Raw genomic sequence first — 21,749 nt, forward strand, 5'->3', positions numbered from 1 at the left:
TCAGTTCTGGGCTCAGGAAACAAGCACTGAGTGGTGGGATCACATTGTTGTGCAGGTCTGGGATGACAAGCAGTGGCTACAGAACTTTCAGATGGGGAAAGCCACCTTCCTGGAACTGTGTGCAGAGCTTACCCCAGCATGGTGGTGCAAGGACACCAAAATGAGAGCTGCCCTCTCAGTGGAGAAGTGCATGGTGATCGCTGTGTGGAATGTGGTGACTCAAGACTGCTACCGGTCAGTCACAAATCAGTTTGGAGTCCAGAAGTCCACCGTTGGGGCTGCGTTATCACAAGTGTGCAGGGGCATTAATTGCATCCTGCTATGAAGAACTGTGACTCTTGTCAATGTGCGTGAAATAGTGGATGACTTTGTGGCAATGGGATTCCCTAACTACAGAGGGGCGATAGATGACACGGATATTCCAGTTTTGACCCTGGACCATCTTGCAGCAGAGTACATCATTAGAAAGGGGTACTTCTCCATGGTATTGCAGGCGCTTCTGGATCACTGTGGGTGTTTCACTGACATCAACGCAGAGTGGTCCAGGAAGGAGCATATGACACTCATTTTCAGGAACACTGGGCTGTACAGAAAGCTGCAAGCAGGGACTTCCTTTCCAGACCATAAGATTCCAATGGGGAATGTTGAAATCCTCATAGTGATCCTGGGAGACCCAGTGTACCCCTTACTCCCATGGCTCATGAAGCCTTACATGGAAAACCTGGACAGAAGTAAGGAGCACTTCAACAATAGGCTGAGCAGGTGCAGAATGACTGTAGATTGTGCTTTTGGCAGATGAAAAACATCTAAATCTAAATGAGGAAAATATTCCCATGGTCATAGCAGCCTGCTCTGCACTCCATAATATTTGTGAGGCTCAGGGTGAAAAGTTTCCCCCGGGTTGGAGCATGGAGGTGGATTGCCTGGCAGCAGATTTTGAGCAGCCAGATACCAGGGCTATTAAAGGGGCACAATGGGGGGCTATTTGAATCAAGGAAGCTTTGTGGCAACATTTTGACAATGAGCACCAGGAATGTGCCATGCTTTGTTAACTTGCCGCCTTGCATGAAAATTGTGATTATTCCTGACTGGGATTTGTGGTCAGCAAATGATCAAATTGACACTATGTATTACTACCAGCAGCAACCACCATTTCTAGGACACAAATAAAAGTTGGTTATCTTTCAGATCTTTCAGCCCAGGGGGCTCCGAGAAGCTAAGTTGCTCAGGCTTTGGCTTCAGCCCTGGGTAGCGGGGCTTGGGACCCTGGACTTCAGCCTATGCAGTGAGGCTTTGTCTTTCTGTCCTGGGCCCCAGCAACTCTAATGCCGGCCCTGCTTATGCCCCCCCCCGGGAGGCTGCAGACCCCTGGTTGAGAACAACTGCTTTACAATGCACTCCTTGCTCTCCTTTCTGTCCTGCCTGTCTATTTTAAATTTTTCCTTCAAGGTCTCTCTCCACTCCGTGTTCTCTTTTTTCAGCCTCTGAGGATTGGAACACCTCTTGAAACATGTTCTTTTTGCTCCACCTTGGTCTCTTCCTTATCTGGCTGAGGTGCTCCGCCAGTGTTTAGGGGGTTCCCCCAAAGACCACATCTGCAGAAGTGCAGGAAACAATAAACAAAAGCATGATTGTTAGTTCACACACAGCATTGAATCATTAAAGTAAAATACACCTTTTTTGACATATGAATCACTTTCTCACTGTCCTTTGGCAAGCACACATCTTGGCGAACACCCTAAATGTGGGGAGTGGCCCATGGGGGGAGGAAGGTTGTGTGCTCAAGATGGGACAAGGTGTCTAGTGGTTTTTTTAAGGGGATCAGTGAAGGCGACTAAGGACAATAATATAAATTCTGCCACCATTTTCCACAGGTGGGGGGTCATTGAAGCTGATATCTCACTCCTGAGGGCAAGCAAGGATGCAAGGGTGCATCTCCTGCATGAATGCAGCTTCTGACCTGGTCCCTATGCTGCTCACCTGTGTGCCGCTTCAGTCCTTGCATAAGTGATTGCCAATTGGCACAGGAAAGTTTCCTACAATGGGTGAAGGAACAAAGCAGCTCTGCCAAGGAACCTTCAGCAGAGGATTGGTGAATACCTCCAGGAAAGTTTCCTAGAGATGTCTCTGGAGGATTCCTGTTAAATCTCAGTGTGCATCAACACACTGTTCTGCCACACTGTTTAGCTGTACAGGGGAATGTGAAGCACACACAAACACAGTTAGTCTTGTACATTTCTATCCCTTCACCCACTTCTAGAATATACAGAGCAAAGGTAGAGGTGGTATTGCTGTCGAGGATGGTGTCCAGCTCTTTATAGAAGTGGCAGGTCTTCAGTGCAACACCAAAGCAACGGTTTGCCTCCTTTGCCTTCTGGTACCTGCCTCAGCTCCTTTATCCTGTTCATAGCCTTTATCCAACATGCCATGAGAAATCTGACCATGGGTACTGAAGTTCCTATGGCTGGAGTGGAGCTCGGATTGCACAGCCCCCTCTCCCGCAGTGCCAGCAGATCCAAAAACTCAGGTGTGCTGCAAGTGGGAGAGCATTTGGTGCATGGAGCTGCCATGGTCAGCTGGGAAGATGTGATGTGAGCTGTCATAGATACTAGGACTGGAAGGGACCTCGAGAGGTCATCGAGTCCAGTCCCCTGCCCTCATGGCAGGACCAAATATTGTCTAGACCATCCCTGATAGATATTTATCTAACCTACTCTTAAATATCTCAAGAGATGGAGATTCCACAATCTCCCTAGCCAATTTATTCCAGTGTTTAACCACCTGACAGTTAGGAACTTTTTCCTAACGTCCAACCTAAACCTCCCTTGTTGCAGTTTAAGCCCATTGCTTCTTGTTCTATCCTTAGAGGCTAAGATGAACAAGTTTTCTCCCTCCTCCTTATGACACCCTTTTAGATACCTGAAAACTGCTATAATGTCCCCTCTCAGTCTTCTCTTTTCCAAACTAAACAAACCCAATTCTTTCAGCCTTCCTTCATAGGTCATGTTCTCTAGACCTTTAATCATCCTTGTTGCTCTTCTCTGGACTCTCTCCAATTTGTCCAGATCATTTTGAATTATGACTCTATCCTCCAAAGCACCTGCAATCCCTCCCAGTTTGATATCATCTGCAAACTTAATAAGCATACTTTCTATGCCAATATCTAAGTCGTTGATGAAGATATTGAACAGAGCCCTGCGGTACCCCACTTGTTATACCTTTCCAGCAGGATTGGGAACCATTAATAACTACTCTCTGAGTACGGTTATCCAGCCAGTTATGCACCCACCTTATAGTAGCCTCATCTAAGTTGTATTTGCCTAGTTTATTGGTGCAATGAAATGAATAAACTCAGTGTCTTTATGAAGACAGAACAGAGGAAGGCAAGCTTGATGAGTATTAATTAAAAGAATATTGAAGCAATGATGGTGGGTTGGGGACAGCAGTTGAAAGATGAGTATAGTACCCCTGGATGAGACCATCCACCATTTGTACCCCAAATTCACTTTTGGAACTGTATGATTCAGAGCTGCTTTTGGAATTTTAACTAACAGCTGTAGCTAAACAGGTCTTTTCCAAGAATCTGGATCTAGTTAGAGTGAGATTTTGTTTCTGTTACAGACCTTGCTATAATCACTCACTTCTTTACCACCTTGAGACAAGACTGGTATAATGAGCACTACAGAGGGTTGCAAAGAGACTATTCAGAAACTGGAGCTAGTGCACAATACAGATGGCCATATGATGAGCCAGCCATAATGTAGCAGCATATAACATCAATACTTCCAGGAGCAGCACTGCTTCCTGATAAGTTGTCCATGCCAAGCAAACAGGAAGTGGAAATTCAAAAATTCCTGGGCCTTTAAAGGGGGAGGGACAGATGCCTGTGTACCTGGGTGCAGGGCAGCGGAGTTTTAATTGCTGACCAGAGTGGTCAGGATGGGCATTGTGGGACAGCTCCTGGAGGCCATTTACAGCAATATAACCAAGCATAGCATCTACTCTACTACTTTGCCAGAAAAAGCTTTATGACTCTTGTCAAGGTGGTTTTATTTTGTTGGGAAAGCTGGAGAGTTTTGTCAGCAGAAGGAGCATTGCAGTGTGTACACCTCCACTGTTTTTTGAGGAAATCTGACTTTTGTGGACAAAACTGAGTAGTGTAGACAAGGCCTAATAGTGAGTGTTTGTGTCTGATCCACTGCAGACTAGTCTTATCTCTGCACTGAAGAGATCCTTCCCATTCCTAGAAGGGAAATGCCAGGTTGGTGGTAAGCCAGAAACATTCTGTTAAAATCCAGGCAAAGAAGGCTTATATACCTATTCTCAAAAAACAAGTGTTACGATTAAAACTGGCTTAGCAAAACAAATAGTTAATAGATAGGTGCCAATAGATGATGCTCATGAAGATGCAGTGTTATTTCTGGGTTTTGTATGATCAATACAACTTCTTGTTGTGTCCAGGACTGCAAAAAGAATAAAGAAACAAGAACCGGGCAACTGCTCTCAAAAGTTCATAAGTGTCACATGAAACTGCACAAAACTGTAAGGCATTTTAACTGTACTGTCCATGGGTCAGATCTTTGTAGGTTTCACTCAGGCAAAACTCCCCAGTCTTAGTTTGCCTGAGTAAACACTGCAGAATCAGATTCTGTATCTTGAATTTCTGTGTTCTCTGTTCTGTATAGTATATTTTACTTATTCATACAGTTAGATCTTCCAGGTATGGATATGTTATGGATATATATATCATATATGATATGACAGTTTTTGCACACACACCATGTTACAGATCACCATTGCACAGCTGATTAATTTTGTGCAGCTCCATGTGCCATTATTTGTGAATATGTAAATAAGTGCAGGAAATAATGCATATGTTTGCAAATAATTTGCATATGGCCACAAACTTCAGCCTAAGGTCCATACACCTTGTCCTAGGCAGCAACAAGAGTAAGACCTGGAGCTGCACAAACCTTAGTAGCTGTGGGAGTGGGTGGATGCTAACGAGTGTCTGGGGAGTTAGTGTGTGCTGGGCTGTCAAAGAGGGGAAGCTTTGTTTCTGGGAGTATCTGGATGATAGATAGGTGTGGCTGGGGAGCTACTGGAAGGACTAAATGGGTGGAGGTGGCTGCGGGAAGTTGGACAAAAGGTAATGGAAGTTGATTTTGTGGGAGTGTCCAAGAGAAAGATGGGGATGACTTTGTGGGAGATTGAGGGGGTGTTTTGGAAAAGATGGAGGCAGTTGAGTGGGGTGATGAGCAATTAGGAATTAGGAGAAAGCCTTGGGCCAGTACTAAGTCCCCCTCCCCCCGCTTTCTGTCTAATGTCTCCACTGCTTGCTTTTCCAGCAGGGGAAGCAATGAAACAGAGGCCACTTGTCCATCTACTCAGCAGGCACCACAGGGGCTTCTGGTGGCCAGGGCTGCCGAGAGCGGGTTCGGGCCCCGGTGAAATTTTTTTTCGGGCCCCCCAGCAAGGGTGGACCGGCTAAACAGGGCCGACGACGGGTGTGGGGGGGAAGCCGGGCCCCGGGCTCCCTTCTGGACCGCCGGGCCCCCAGTAATTTGTAACGGATTCCCCCCCTCTCGTTGGCCCTGCTAGTGGCCATGAACTGCACCTGCAAGCTGTTTCTGCAGTCCAGTTGAACGTATTCAGTGTGGTCTGCTGGAATGTATAAGGGATGGCCTGCATGCATGAAGGTAACATGAAATGAGTGACATTTGGCAAGTCTACCAGTGGCTAGGAGAGTTAAGATTGTAAATTGGTTTCCAGTACTGTTATGCCAGGAGCCACCAGATGACACTATTATATAGTCTTACAAGTTCTTTTTCGTAAAGTGCAAGTAGCGTACAGTCTTTGAAAAAAATGTTGTATAGGGGACATAATTAAGGTTGAGAAGCACTTTCTGTTTAAAGGACAACTCCTGTAAGTGCTTTAAAATCCATACTGTTCAAATTGCCTTGAAATTTGGATCGCTGCATGGCGTATGGTTTGTGAAAAAACCAGACACCTGACTGACATAGCTATGCCAACCTAACTTTTATGTATAGACCAAGCCTAAGTGTTTGAGCATAGTGCAAGTACAGGTACCGCCTGTACATTACAGTGAAAAGGCAGAGTATGAGTATGTGCGTTATGGGGCATCGCTCAAAAAAGGGTAGAGTTAAGGCATGGGCCTTACCTTAACTGTGCCTTTCCTAGTTTTCAGGAGTTTGAATTTTGCTGAACTCAACATTCTGAAAGGGTACAAGCTATCATCAGGCACTCTTAACTCTGTATTAATGAAGTTTTTGCCATTTAATTAATTTTGTGATGCAGATTCATTTGGGAAAACCTATTGCAAAACAGCAGAAGCACCCGTACACTTTTTTTTTATTTTTCTCTAAAGTAAAAGATTTAGCAGATATTTCCATTCTTATCCTCTGTTATACACAATTCCTTAACTATGGCTTTGGTGTTACCACTCCACTATAATGTTGTAAGTAGTTAGTTGACAGATATGGAACCAGTAGACAACACTCATGAAGATTCAGTATTGTTCTTGGGTTTGGTAGAACTAATAACATTTCTTGTTATTGTTCATGGCAAATCATTTCTTGTTTGCAGAACATAGTGCCAGAAGTAAAAGTATTTTTACTGCTTTATTTCTTCTTTGTAGCTGACCACAGGCATTGAGGGCTATATTCACAAAGGTATTTAGGCATTATAACTAAAATATAGAAAATATAAAGTAAAAATGCAGTTGCAGAAAAATCCAAAGGTGTTACAGAAAAGTATGGTAACAACGTACAAAGGTTATTTAGAGACTGAAAAATCTCAGAGACGGGCCAGAGACATATTACACTTGCCTCAAATGAACAGTGACATTCAGGAAGCTATTAAGGCTTGTTGCATATGCCAAACATACGGGCCAAATTGAGCAAAACAGCCCATGTTGGTGGCAGAGAAAAAATTAGCCCCTGTAGCAAAGTAGGCATAGATTGGTTTATATTGACTGATTATGTATTTGTCCTAAACTATTATTCTCACTTCCCTAAAATAGCCTTATCAGAAGATACTACAGCTAATCTATTTTTGCTACACATAGCATACCTGACATAGCAATGTGTGACAATAGGCCACAATTTAGTGGGCATGAATTAAAGCATTTTACAATGACGTACAGGTTTAGGCATGTAATTGTTAATCTCCATTATCCCCAATCTAAGCAGCTGATGGAAAACTGTGTGAAAATAATGAAGTATCTACTAAAATAGGTTGCAGAGTTAGACTCTGATCTGTATTTAGCACAGCAGAATTACAGAATGGGTTACCAATACATCATTGGTGCACCTGTTGACATTTTCTTCAACAGACTACTGAAAATAAGAATACCAGCACTGTTAGAAACTGATGTAACAGTCACTGGGGACTTGCAGATGTATAAAGGGACAGACAAGGCAATAAAATAAAATAATAATATGATTTGGTATCCTGCACGCTGCCACTACTTCATGAAAACAATGCTGTGTGTATCTATGATGGGAAACAAACAGCAGTAGTATTAGAAAAGATAGCCCTGTGGTCATTAGAGGTTACCATTCCCAGATTGACACATGCAAAGGAGGAACAGGTGACAAATCCCAGAATGGAGGGAGCTGTGGGGCACCAAGTCAGCTGTTTTGCTGGAGACAGTCTCAGACAAGCAACAATTGCATCACATTGAGATAACTGAGTCCCAGGACATGGAATAACCAGAACAAGTAGATTTGCCACCTCCTGACAGCAGTAGTGCTGATGCTCCTGAGGAGCCCCACAGATCCAAATGATAGTGCAAGGCACCTCAAAAACAAATTGATTATTTTTAATAAGCTTAGCTATTAGGTTGATAATAAGTATTTGTGTGTGTTATATTAATTTTTTTTATTAAATTTTGTGTTGGAAGGGAAGACTGTGGCTTTAAGGGCTGAGCTTTCCAGACAGGGAGTCTGGGCAAGGTGCTATGAAGCTCTTGTTGCTATACACAGCCAGCTGGAATCTGACTCAGAATAAAAAAATGTTCTTGCATGCACCTTAAGTGCTGTGTGATAATAACTGAACACCATAGGACATGAGTTATTTCCTGAGATTCTCAACTTTACTTATTTTTTAAAAAAAAGTTTCTAGCCCCTTATGATTGTAGATTGACCATGCGAATCCGAAGCATGCCAACATTAGAAGGCAACTAAAGAAATGCCAACATTTCATTTTTAAATCTAATTTTAAGGCAATATCATGATTTTTTTTGAGGGCTTGAGTCATGATTTTTGAATGCTGGGGTTTGCTATAGTGCATGCAAGCTACCCCTCATGCATTTCTGCAGACCTTAACGTCAGGTGATCAGCAGGACTGAGGAAATGACCTGCAATTGTAGTTCATAACCACCAGAGGCCGCTGTGTTTCCTGCAGACCAGGCAGCCCACTAGTCTCCAGATCACTCATTTTTGGTTTGAAACAACTTTTTGTTTAGAAATTTAAGCTAATTATAATAAAAAAATTAAAAATGATATAAAGTCAAAATCCAAACAAAATATTTAAATCAACTGGAATCAAAAAAGTTTTTGGATTGTTAGTTTGTGGAATTTTTTGAGATTTTAACTATAGTCTCAGTTCCGACTAGTACAATTTTTCAAAATCTCAAACATTTTTCTGAGCTCAAAGCAGGACCAATCCCAACTAAATCATCCCAGCCAGGGCTTTGTCAAGCCGGGCCTTAAAAACCTCTAAGGAAGGAGATTCCACCACCTCCCTAGGTAACCCATTCCAGTGCTGCACCACCCTCCTAATGAAAAAGTTTTTTCCTAATATCCAACCTAAACCTCCCCCACTGCAACTTGAGATCATTGTGCCTTGTTCTGTCATCCGCTACCATTGAGAACAGTCTCGATCCAGCCTCTTTGGAACTCCCCTTCAGGCAGTTGAAGGCTGCTATCAAATCCCCCCCTCACTCTTCTCTTCTGCAGACTAAACAATCCCAGTTCCCTCAGCCTCTCCTCATATGTCATGTGCTCCAGCCCCCTAATCATTTCAGTGTGTGTGTGTGTGTTGACGCGGCCGATTCCCAGCGCGCCGCTACTCCGACCCCCAGCGACGGTTCCCGCGGCTGGCGCGTGGCCGCACAGAAGCGGCGCGATGCATTCTGGGAAGCTAGTCCTCTCGGCCTGGACATTCCGTGCGGCTGCCTCATGCGGCTGTCGCCGGGTGGGGTTGGTTGGTACACGAGCTCCGCCCCGGGCGGCCTGGGGACTCCCCACCTGGAAGGACTCTATCTCCCAGGGGGCCGTGCGGCGGGGCCGGAAACTACGCGTAGGAAGGAGAGGACAGCCGCGCCCAAGCGCAGTGAACGCTGCTGCGGCCAGCTCGGGGCAGGCGGGAGGGAGGGGCGCCCGCGCGCCTCGGGCCCGAGAGGAGAGACCGCGGGCTGGGCCGGGTAGAAGGTAATTGAGCGGGGAGGGCGTTGCCCCGGAGGGGGGACCGGGCACCGTGGCTGCGACCCACTGGCGGGGCTGGAACGGGGGGTGACGGGCGCGTGAGGGGATCCCGGGGCGGGGCAGCCGTTGGGTGAGGCAGGGAAGAGCCAGGGAGCGGGGCCTGTACTCGGGGCGGCGGGGCTGGGATGCCGGGGGCAGGTGGGGGCAGGGGCGCTGGAAGGATTTGGGTAGGGGGGGAGCTAAGAGCCTTTGCACCAAACTGTAAACCCTGCATAGGATGGGAACCACTTTACCCCCAGCACGCTATGGGCTGGGGGTGTGATAAGGGGAATGACTCCACCTCATTTGTAACGGGGACCTGCTGTGATGGCCCCGTGGGAATCAGCCGCTAAAGACTGGGTAGGCTGTCAGTGCTTAACTTACGCCCCTTTCAGGTACAGCGTGCACTAGTAATGGTTGTGTCAGGTGGGATGTGTGTGTGGTGCCATAATAAGTGGGGGAGACAATAGTTGAGGTTGCAGCAATATTCTATGGTAAACTTCGTGTTTAGCTGCCACATAATTTTGGCTTGGGAAACTGTTAAGGATATAACATTGCCAGATTTATATTTAAGTTTGAGAAGACTTTTGCTAAATTTGAAGAAGGTTGCTTTAACTACTTTTCAGTTACAAGCCATTAGATTTTTTTTTTTTACCATAGGATTGGATACTGAAGGATGGGTTTCAATTGCTTGCTGCCATTTAATTCCAAAACTTCAGTTTTTCACTTTAAAATTGTTTAGTTTAACTTTGAAAAGCTGAATTATTTTGGTGAAGGAAATTGACTAAATGTTTTTTCAGCTTAAAATTTGCAACTTTTTTTGAAATAGAATATGTAAAAAAAAATGTTTTGGTCCATATATCTGGTGACATGTTCAAACTCTACTTTCTAGATTGATAAGGAAAAATAGCTGCCATAACTGTCTCACATTAGGGTTGTTTGAAGGATCAAACACCTAGCAAAGGAGCCCACCACATTCATAATTCACATTTCAAAGTTAACTTTGATTGTGAGTTTCAGAGATCACCATAGAGAAACACAAGGTTGCATGGAGAATTTTAAGCACAACCAATAAGGCATTGAATGAATTTAGGAACTCTAAGATGAAAGGTAAGCGTATGCCATAGAATGGAAATATTTGGCTCAATATTCTGCAGATTTCACAGCTAGTACAGGAGGATTGGGGTCAATAGTCTCCCTTACTTTCTTTGCTAAAACTTCAGTTTCCTGGCAACTTTCATAATGAGCAGCCCTTCTCTTGCTTTGGTCATTGTTGTTAATCGTGCGAAGCACCTTAGGAAGTTAGACATTGGGAGGCTGCAGTAGTAGGATCCATAATACCATAGAAGAAGCCTCAAGTTGAGTATCTCCCAAGAGGTGGATATCTTCATTCTTGCCATATTTTTTCATAAAGATTCAATAATAGCTCCATTTCCTAATAGAAAGCAATAGCCATCTCTGGGGATTAAGGGGAGCATCTGTTTTCCATTTATTTAGACCTAGTATCTTTTTCTTATTCCAGCAAATTATCTCTATTACCAATCCTGTTTAATATGAAGAGCCTTTTCTTTCCATAACTATCTACATGTCTTCCATTTGTATTTTATTGTTATTGCTCTCTTTGTAGATGTATTCATGCTCAACCATGTATATTAGTTAGTGTCTGCTACAGACCACCAAATCACGATAGGGGGTGCATAAGGAGGCGGTTATCCTGGTTCCCTATCTATAATGTGCAGGAAATAAAAACTGTCTGATTATGGGGGTCTTGAATTTGAGTGACTTATGGTGGAGTCTCATGCTGCCAGAACTTAGCATATCCTTGGAGTTTCTAAACCAGGGGTCGGCAACCGTTCAGAAGTTTTTATCAATGATCTGGAAGAAAACATAAAATCATACTGATAAAGTTTGTAGATGACACAAAAATTGAGGAAGTGGTAAATAATGAAAGGGACAGTTTACTGATTCAGAGTGATCTGTGTTGCTTGGTATACTGGATGCAAGCAAAAATATGTGTTTGAATATGGCTTAAATGTATATACCTAGGAACAAAGAATGTAGGCCATACTTACAAGATGGGGGAACGTTATCCTGGGAATCAGTGACTCTGAAAAAGGCTTTGGGGTTTTGGTGGATAATCAGCTGATCATGAGCTCCTGTTGAGACACTGTGGTCAAAAGAGCTAATGTGATCCTGGAATGCACAAACAGGGAAATCTCAAGTAGGAATAGAGAGGTTATTTTACTTCTGTATTTGGCACTCATGCAACAGTACTGGAATACTGTGTCCAGTTCTGTTGTCAACATTTCAAGAAGGATGTTGATAAATTGGAGAGGGTTCAGAGAAGTGCCACGAGAATGATTAAAGGATTAGAAAATATATATTATAGTGATAGCCTCAAGGAGCTCAATCTATTTAGCTTAACAAAGAGATAAGGGGTGAATTGATTACTTTCTATAAGTACCTGCATGAGTAACAAATATTTAATGATGGGCTCTTCAGTCTAGCAGAGAAAGCTATAACAGGATCAAATGGCTGGAAGTTGGACCAATTCAGACAGGGAATAAAGCATACATTAACAATAAAGGTAATTAACCATTGGAACAATTTTCCAAAGGTTGTGGTAGATTCTCCATCAGTGACAATTTTAAATCAAGATTGGATGTTTTTCTAAAAGCTCTATTCTATGAATGATTTTTAGGAAGAGGTAAGACTAGACACTAGACAAGAGTTAAGGCTAGACACTAGATGATCACAATGGTCCCTTCTGGCCTTGGAATCTATGAACTCTTTTTGGGTGGTCTTGTCTATTGAGCTCTGTTGTTTTGTCTTAGATAACTGAGGGATTGTCTACACTAGCCCACTGTTCAGACTATTTCGTGTGTGAATGGTGGTGCATACCAAACTACTGCACTGTAACTTCCCTGTGTGGAAGCTGCAGGTACGAACAAAAAAGTTCCTAGTTTGCGTTAATGTAGTCCTTGGCAAAAAGCTTAGTTAACACAGAGATAAGGATGCTTGGTGATATCTCGTGCCCTTTCAGAATGTCGAGTTCAGCAAAACTCAGACTTCTGAAAACCAGGAAATAGAGAGTGAAGGTAAACACCCATACAGTCTTAACTCTCCCCTCTTTGAGTGATGCTCCACAGTGCCCATATCACACAGTCTAGCATTCTGCCTTTTCACTGAAATGGACAGGTGCCACCTGCATTAGACCTGTGCTCAAACACTAAGCCTACTTCCCCAACAGAATACCATACTTGTCAAATTTAATAACCATTTCATACCCTTTTACGACTTCTTCATATTTGCACCCAGGTTACCACTTAGCCCTTTGCTATGTCCTGCTCATCATTAAATCCACAGACTTCTCTCATATCATACCTTTCTACTGACAATATCTATTTCAAGAAGACTCCAGTGCCCTGCTACTGACACACCCTTCACAATTCTGTATTGAAATGATCCAGACTGGAACCTCGAGGTATACAAGCACTTCTTTCTTTTGATAACATGCTGGGGGGGGGGGGGGGGAGGGGCGCGGCGGCGGCGGCACGGGGGGGCAGGGGTGAGGAGGGAGAGCCTTGGACCCAGATGTCCTCATAACACAATCACAGCTCTTCCAAGCTGCTCCATCATTCAATACAGCTACACGTAACACAATGAATGTAGCTGGAATGCATGCAAATAATTCCGAGTGGGTATTGCCAGCTCCAGGGTGGGTAAGTTAAGATTGTGTGGGTGTTTACTTTAACGCTGTATTTCCTGGTTTTCAGAAGTCTGTTATGCTGAACTTGGTGTTCTGAAAGGACATGCAGTATCACTGGGCCACCATAACTCTGCATTAATGAAGCTTTTTCAATTTAATGTAAATACTAAGCCCTCACCTAGGATATTGTGTGCAGTTCTAGTTGCCCCAGCTGTAAAAGATATAATAGAAATAGAAGTGGGTCCAGAGACAGATGAGTAGTGACTGACGAGATTGAGACTGCTTAGAAGGAAGGCTAGTTAAAAGGAATATGCTAAAGAAATTTAAAATTGGGTGGCCATATTTACCTTTTGTCAAAATACAAGAAAAAGGTGGAATTCAATGAAATTGAAAAGCAACACATTTAAAATTGAGATAGAGGGAAATACTTCTTTACACAATTAATAATATACTTGTAGAACTTGGAGTCACAAGAGAGGGAGACCAAGCACCTTGTAAGATTCAAACAACAGGATTAGACGTTTATTCAGAATAGATTGTCATGGAAGTCACGGTTTCTGTGACTTTGAGAGACCTCTGTGACATTGTCTGCTTCAGCCCTGGGGTGACGGGGCTGGAGCTGTCAGTTGTCAGGGACCCTGGGGCTGTCTGGTGGTGGTGGTGGTGGGCTTGAGGCATGGTGGGGGTGCTGACCTCCTTCTCCCCCCTCAGCTTTCTTCTCCCGGCTCAGGCTTCAGTCATCCCTCATCAGCCCCTTCCCCCCCCATTATTTTTAGTAAAAGTCAGACAGGTCATGGCTTCTGTGAATTTTTGTTTGTGTCCATGAGTTTTACCCGAAAGTAACTGTGACAAAGTCTTAGCCTTAACATTTATAGAGAGGTTTATACGGATTGTTTGTATTTATCTATGTTTTTAAGTATGCCCTGAATGTAAGGAGATTTTGCTGACTTCTAACTGCGAAGAGTTCTCCTATGAGCAGGTTATTTTATAATTGTCTTTCCCTTTCCTCTGAAACACCTGGTACTGACCAGTACCAGAGACAAGATATTGATTAGGTGGACCCCTGGTCAGTCCTGGTATTGGAATTCCTATGTTCCTGTTACCAAACACTGGTTAGGTGTTTCAGTCAAAGGTCAGTGCTACTCCTTTTAGTGGCTTATTGCTACATCAGTGGATATACTTCCTGAATTTTTTTTTTCCATTCAGAAAAGCTCAGCATGAAGCTGAGACACTGGCTATAGCTGGTGGAGTAAGCAGGCTCTAGCTGGATATGGATACACAATGAATCACTTCTGAAACAGCTTCTTGTCAATGCATAAGACCTTTCTAATTCAAGAGATTGGGAGCTTCCCAGATTCATAAATTCCAAGGCCAGAAGGGACCACTGTGGTCATATTGTCTGACCTGTATAACACGGGCGATGGAACTTCTCCAAAATAATTCCTAGAGCATATCTTTCAGATTTAGAAATTGCTCGCAATGGAGAATCCACCACGACGCTTTGTGAATTGTTCCAATGTTAATTACTCTCACTGTTAAATATTTAAGCCCTCTTATTTCCAGTGTATTTCTGAATTTGTCTAGCTTTAACTTCCAGCCACTTGATTGTGTTCTACTGTTCTTTACTAGGAAGGCAGCATATCATCCAGTTGTCCACTGCAGAATATTCTTTCAATTCTGTTGCAGAATATTCTTTCAATTCTTCTGAGTATTGAATCTTTAACAAGGATTGTCTTCCTTGGATAGTTGGAGAATTCTTTGCGGGCAAGCTTGATTTTCTTACAAATTGGGCTGAGCTGCCATCCAAGTATGTGTCCTGTACATCCCTCTATTCCCTTGGACCTGCTGGATCTTGAGAGGTATCTTCCAGAGTTTCCACATTGAATACTTGGTATTGATTTGAAACTTCTAGCTGTGTGGAATTCCTTCTAGTCCTCTTCTCTTTGGTAGCCACAGCCTGTCCATCCTCTTCTGTCTCCAACCGGGTAGAAAGCTGCTGTGACTTCCTGCCTCTGTGGTTACAAACCACCAGGCTCTGTCTGATTTCCTTTCTCTCTGATTTCTGAGTGGTCAGCTCCATTCTTCCTTGAACCTGGGGTACTGTTTTTTCCACAACCTGGCTGTCTAGGAACTCTTCAGGTTGATTCTCAGTAGCATGTCAATTTGCCCCTCCAATCCAAGAATCTTGTCCTCCAGCATATCCACCAGCTTGCACTTCATACATATGAAATCTTTTCTGTCTTCAGGCAGGAAAGAAAACATGGCGCATCCATTGCAGGTTACCCCCACTGGCCATTTTGATATCACACCTAGTGCTGAACCTGGAAGGAAAGCACCACTCGTCAAGGCCCACTACCTTCAAGCACAGAGTCTGCTGCTGCACCCTCTGAAACTCCTATTAGCTGCCTCTGTTCACAACTCTCTTTCTCCATGCCTCTACCTACATGTACGCTGGTAACAGGCATAAATGAAGCGATGCATCTTTTTCCACTAAAAAATCAAGAGGCCTGGTCTCTCTAAGAGGCCTGCCTACACAAACATTTTAGAGCTCAGAGCCATATGCCTGCTGTGCAGGGCTTTCCTACCCTTTCTTCATGTCTCAACAATGAAGTTACTGACAGACAACATCACAGTGATACTCCCACCTGCTGATGTAGTATAAGATCTTTTCCCATCTGCCAAGAAGCCATATATCAGTGGGAGTGGTGCATCTGACATCTCATCTCAAAACAACTACATGGAGCTCGATCCACACAATTAGCACTCGCTATTCCCTACTACAGGCTTCCAGATTGGATGCTAATTTCGATTGGGCTGTCCTGCGATCACTATTCAAGTAGGACATCTCTTACTTACCTCTGAGCAATTAGAGAACTGCTTATTAGTCACCAAGAGTGGAATCTGTGTGGACAGTATATTTCAAAGATTCAGTTTCTGTAGAGTAAGTATCCATTCTTTTCTGTCAGCACCGCCAACTACAGTGCTCTTGGTAAACTTGATCCAAGCAGTTGAAGACTTCTTTGACAATTTGGTTTGGAAATCATTGCCACCGAAGTTGTAAAGGGAAAAGGAACAGGAAAGAGTAGAAAGTAAAGAACAAACATTTGTGACCTACAGAGGAAAGAGAACTAGGAGGCATTCAACCTGGCTAGTAGTATCTAATCGCTACTAGGCATTTAGCGAGGCACTTATAGAGAATGTGTCTGAATGTTCATGCAGAGGAACAGAACAGCGAGTGAGAGTAGCTACTTGCTTTGTACTACAGGGATATGCGAGAGAGTTTTCCACAACCATTTAAACAAGTCCCGTAGTCCTTATCAGCATATGAAGTGGCCAGAGATTTCAGTAAGGGATGCAAGGACAGCAGAATGGTGTGCTACCCCCCAGTGAAGATCCAAGATGTAACTGCAAGATTGGATGGGATTCTGAAGTCAGCTGGCAAGTCTCCATTGATTCATAGAGTTTTTAAGACTGAAAAGGATCATTAGATCATCTAGTCTGACGTTCTGTGTATTTCAGGCCATTTAATTTTATTCTGTTACTCTTGTATTGAGCCCAATCATTTGTTTTGTTAAAGCATATTCCAGAAAGGCATATTTTTCATTTGAAGGCATCAAGAGATGGATAATCCACCATTTGGGTAGTTTGTTCCAGTGATTAATCAACCTCACTATTTAAATTAGGCATTAATTTTTAATTTGAATTTGTCTGGCTTCAGCTTCTAACTATATTATGCTTTTTTGTGCTCGATTAAGGAGCCTTTTTAGTTAGCAGTATTTTCTCCCTGTGCTCATACACAGTAATCAAATCACCAGTTGATTTTTTTTTTGAGAAGCTAAATAAAGTTTAACTTTAAGACTTGTTCTCTATCCTAGAATAACTTTTGTGGCTCTTTTGAGAGATTCCAAGCACAAAAGGGACCATTGTGATCATCTTGTCCAATCTCTTGTATAACACAGGCCATAGACAACCCCAAACTAATTCGTTTTGAATTAGAGCATATCTTAAATTAATATTGGATTTCTTTTAATTGCCAGTGATGGAAAATACACCATGACACTGGGTAAATTGTCACAATGATTAATTACACTCACTTTTAAGAATTTACACCTTTATATTCAGTCTGAATTTGTCTAGCTTCAACTTCCAGTCATAGTACCTTATCTGCTACATTGAAGAGACCATTATCAAATATTTATTCCCCAGGTAGATACTTAGACTATGATCAAATCACTCCTTATCCTTCTCTTGGTTAAGTTAAATCAGTGGTTTTCTCCTTTCTTTAATTTTTGGACCCCCTACAAAATTTCAGTTGGAGGTGCAGACCCCCTTTGGAAATCTTAGACATAGTCTGCAGACCTCAGGTTGAAAACCACTGTTCTATGGCAACGACAACCTTTCACAGACCCTTAGACATAGGTCTGGTCTACACTGGGGGACGGATCCATCTAAGTTAAGCAACTTCAGCTACGTGAATAACTGAGCTGAAGTCGACGTACTTAGACCTACTCCCTGTGGTGTCTTCACTGCAGTGAGTCGACTGCTGCCACTCCCCCATCGACTCTGCCTGCGCCTCTCGCGGGGGTGGAGTACAGGAGTCGATGGGAGAGCGCTCGGGGGTCGATTGCTGCCCGCCGATCCGGCGGGTAGTGTACACATACCCATAGTCTACAGACCCCCAGAGGTTTGCTGACCACAGGTTGAAAGCCACTGAGCTAAATAGACTGAGCTCCTTGAGTCTGTTACTATATAGTATGCTTTCTAATCCTTTAATCATTCTTATGGCTCTTTTCTGCACCAAAACTTGACTTTGGTGGGCTCAAACCCACAACCTTTGAATTGCCCCGATTTCTCTAGAATTCCAGTGCACGATTCATTCTGCTACAGAGACAAGTACTCTGTGTCAGAATTTGGCAGCATGGAAATTTCAGAGATTTATTTTAATCCACATGGAGAATTTATGTACAAAATTGGTGAAGGAGAGAAATGTTTACCAAGGGTATCACAAGTAACAATGTAATTAAAAAAAAAAAAAAAGCATTTGAAAGTTTTATTCATATTTTTAAGACTTCAACATTTTGTATGGAAACAATGTTGAAGTTTCTGAATGATCTGTTTGTGGAACTTGTATTTTAAAAAATAAAATTCCCTGAGGTATGTGAGCAGAGTGAGGTGGGAGTCTAGTCATTAACGATCGTAAATTCAGGTCTTACGCTAAATTCAGTCCAATTTATGACTGACTAATCTTGAATACAGCAGCTCTGCGTGACATTTCTTAGTGAATATTTGTACCTTAATTGCACTCTCTCAGCCTGGAATTCACTCAGAATAATACATACAATGGACCTGAAATGTCTGCGACATGTAAGCTATCAGGGACCCACAGTTGAACCCAGATGCAGCTCATTGTCCTCAGCTGATTCAGCTAATGCACCTGGTCCCCTGATTGGCTGAAGACTCCAGCAGCCTGGGATCTCTAGCCACTGAATAGCATTCCATGCCTGCAGCTGTGTTTCTGATCCTGCGCGTGCTCTCAGCTCCTTCCTTGCTCCTGCCTCGAGCTACTTGTTCCAGGCTCCCACCTGTGGTTTCCTCCCCCCGGTTCCTAGTTTCCTGCCCCGGCTCTGGCTGATACTCTTAACTCTGACCTTTCACTTCTGATTCCTGGCTCTTGGCTCCAGTTCGCCCCCTGGACTTAGTAACTGGGCTTCTGATTTGGGCTGTGGCCACTAAGCCTAGTCACCCCTGCTCCAGCCAGTAGACCAGCCACCTGCCCTGACCATTAGGCATAGCGACCTATGACCTGGTCCTTAACAGAAGCCACTTCTGGTCTCTGGAATTTGTTTAGCATCATTACCAAAAATATTACCAGGTGTTTTTCACTGAGCCCCTTAAGTTACTGAGAGCTGCCTTAATCTGTTTTTAATCAAGTTATGTTAACATCCTCATTTTTAACTGAAACAACCAAAGGTGAGAGTAGACTTACTACTGGCTGGATAATATTTGTTATGTGCTGAAGTGGAAAATGAACTTGTCTTGCACAGGGATGGGAGATTTTCATTAAACTCTTATTTCTCCATTTTAATTCAATCAACAGCCTGCAATATCTGTGTTTGTGAAACTTTCTGGATTTTGGGAACATATTTGCCACAACAGATTAGGCCACTGGACAATAACTAGCGCTTCAGAGAAGCTTTATAAGCTCCCTATAATAAGGGCCAGTGTACTGTGTAATATGAGAACTAAATTCAGCAGTAAAGCCACCTGAATTCTGCAGTGTAATGCTGTTGAAATCTGTGGCATACTGGAAAGTTTTGCATCTGTATGAGAGGCATAGAAACATTCAGAAAATGAGAATTTTATGTTTACCATCTCAAGATTTTAAGTGAAATGTTAGAAGAGAGAACAGCAATGCAGATATAAGATCTGATTCACAGCACAATTTTTTTAAATAGAGTCTCTCCACTGACTTCAGGATTTTGGGTCAGGCTCAGTAATCCCACAGTTCAGCAAATATATATGAAACTCCAATAAACAATGACCACCGCCAGACTGATACCATTACTATTGGTCTTCTCAATTACCCAAGAAGAGAAGATGTATATGTGCTTTGATATCATAAACTATAAACTTCAAAGCTACTCACTGGTGTTTTAGTGAAAATACAGCTTTATTCCTTCCTAGCTTCTTTCCTACAAACTGTATCCCCAAAACTTTAGAGTGTAACTGCAGACTGAGAGAAGGGAAAAGAGATGAAATTCAGATGAAATTTGAAAAGTTGGAGAATTGATTAAATGGAGAGAAATGGGAAAGCTGCCTTAGAGAGAAAGGTATACAGAAGAGAAGGCATTTGTGCTGTGAGTGGGGAGATTGTGTAGAGAGACAGATGTGACAAACAAATTAACATAAGTTTTGTGTGGTTAGCTGGAGCAAGTCCTTTGATGGTTTTTAAAAAGGAGGGAGGACAAACTTTTTTTTTTTAAACTGAGAGAGAATTTCAAATAAACTATCTTTTAATCCATTAACTGCTGTGTAACAGAGTTCTAAAATATTAGTACTGTTTAAGTAAGCAGCTACTAAAAACCTAAATAAACTAGTCTTAAGTATCCACTTTAACCTGCACTCAAAAGTAAGACAATACTGTATTTTAGTATTGGCCTGGAGTATTTCAAACATCCCCTATACTAGTACATTCGTGCTGTTGTGAGTCTGAGAGTGACATATGAAGTGTATGCAAGTCCTGTGAACTATTTCTGCCTTCACTTAATAGTCTCTCTTTCTCCCAGAAGCACTAGTCAGGGTGGGGACAGTGCCTGGAGGTATAGCTAGCTACAGCAGTAATAAAGGAAGAACTGGAAGCAACGTGTTCCTGAAAAGAAATCTCTTGCTATGACCCACCTCTTTTTAATTGCAGTATTCTAGAAATCATGACAACCTCAGGAAAAGAGAACTTCCGATTGAAGAGCTACAAGAACAAGTCTCTGAATCCTGATGAAATGCGTCGTAGGCGAGAGGAAGAGGGCCTTCAGCTACGGAAGCAGAAAAGGGAGGAACAGGTATAGCAGAACTCTTCTCTTGTAACTATAGCCAGTTCTCAAAAGAAGGCTTTTCTTGAAAATGTCTGCCCCCCTAGTTATCCCTGACCTGATAAATTCATGCATGCTAGCATACCGGTGATTCTAGAGCAGACTTCTTTGAGAGTTGCTCCTTGTTCTACTGAAATCACACCTGTGTGCTAGAGCCCTGGTTCTGCCATGATTATGATGATGTAAGTTCACACACTAACCCTGCTCATTAGACTGATATGTTGAATAGGGAGTTTAAAGTTTTTTGTGTCCCCAACTGATTGAGAATCAAGAGAGATGCTGAAAACAACCACTGGACTAGTGGTTTCCTGTTACCTCAGGAGAAGGCAGCCTGGGAGCAGGAACAGTGCTGAGGACCTTTTCTTACCACATTTTGCTATAATTAATAGTTTTTCAGGTTCTTTTAGAAAATTCCGTTTCTGAGGGCTTCATAATTGAAATGTAAAAATTTCTGCTGGGCCAAAACTCATCTCAAAGCCTTTACCCAAGAAAAGCCTAACTCAGAAACCTGCACAGAATTCTTCCCCATAAATCTTAAGAGCAAAGTGGTGTTACGCATTTCTATACTATTTTTCCCCATTTTTTTTGACCCAGGGCTATATCAGTAAACAAAAATAAAAATCTTTATTGATCTCTGAAACATTTTTGTTCTCTTAGAATTTTCCTATTTATTAAAATCCAGTGTGATATATTTTTCTGACATTAATCAAAATCCTATGTGTTAGTAACATCTTAAGCCTGGTCTACACTATAAATATAGGTCAATGCAGGGCAGCTTATGTCGACCTAGTTGAGCATATGTTTACATTTAAATTTGGCTCCCACCAACATAAGTGCCATTTTTTAAACTAATTTTCCTGATTGCCTGGCTTGATGAGCACATCTACCAGCTCTCCATTGTTGAATGCAACTGCCCAGCTGACTATGGAGTAGACAGGAGATATTGGCCTGTGGGTAGAAGAGGCT

At 42.7% G+C, this 21,749-nt stretch overlaps 1 protein-coding gene across 5 annotated transcripts in view; it reads left to right on the forward strand.

Moving 5' to 3' along the window:
- The first annotated feature begins 9,229 nt into the window (after positions 1-9,229).
- The window catches only part of KPNA1 (karyopherin subunit alpha 1), a 144,841-nt gene continuing 132,321 nt past the window's right edge, over positions 9,230-21,749 (forward strand). For 4 of the 5 annotated variants that reach the window (XM_054042263.1, XM_054042269.1, XM_054042279.1 and 1 more), the window contains exons 1-2: positions 12,813-12,972; positions 20,612-20,753. In XM_054042263.1, the coding sequence (XP_053898238.1) occupies positions 12,950-12,972; positions 20,612-20,753 (165 nt within the window). In that variant the 5' untranslated portion in view covers positions 12,813-12,949. Of the gene's footprint in view, positions 9,456-12,812; positions 12,973-20,611; positions 20,754-21,749 lie in introns of those variants that run through there. The other variant, XM_054042296.1, reaches the window with a different exon arrangement.

The sequence above is a fragment of the Malaclemys terrapin genome, chromosome 1 (genome assembly GCF_027887155.1).
Source record: "Malaclemys terrapin pileata isolate rMalTer1 chromosome 1, rMalTer1.hap1, whole genome shotgun sequence".
NCBI lineage: Eukaryota > Metazoa > Chordata > Testudines > Emydidae > Malaclemys > Malaclemys terrapin.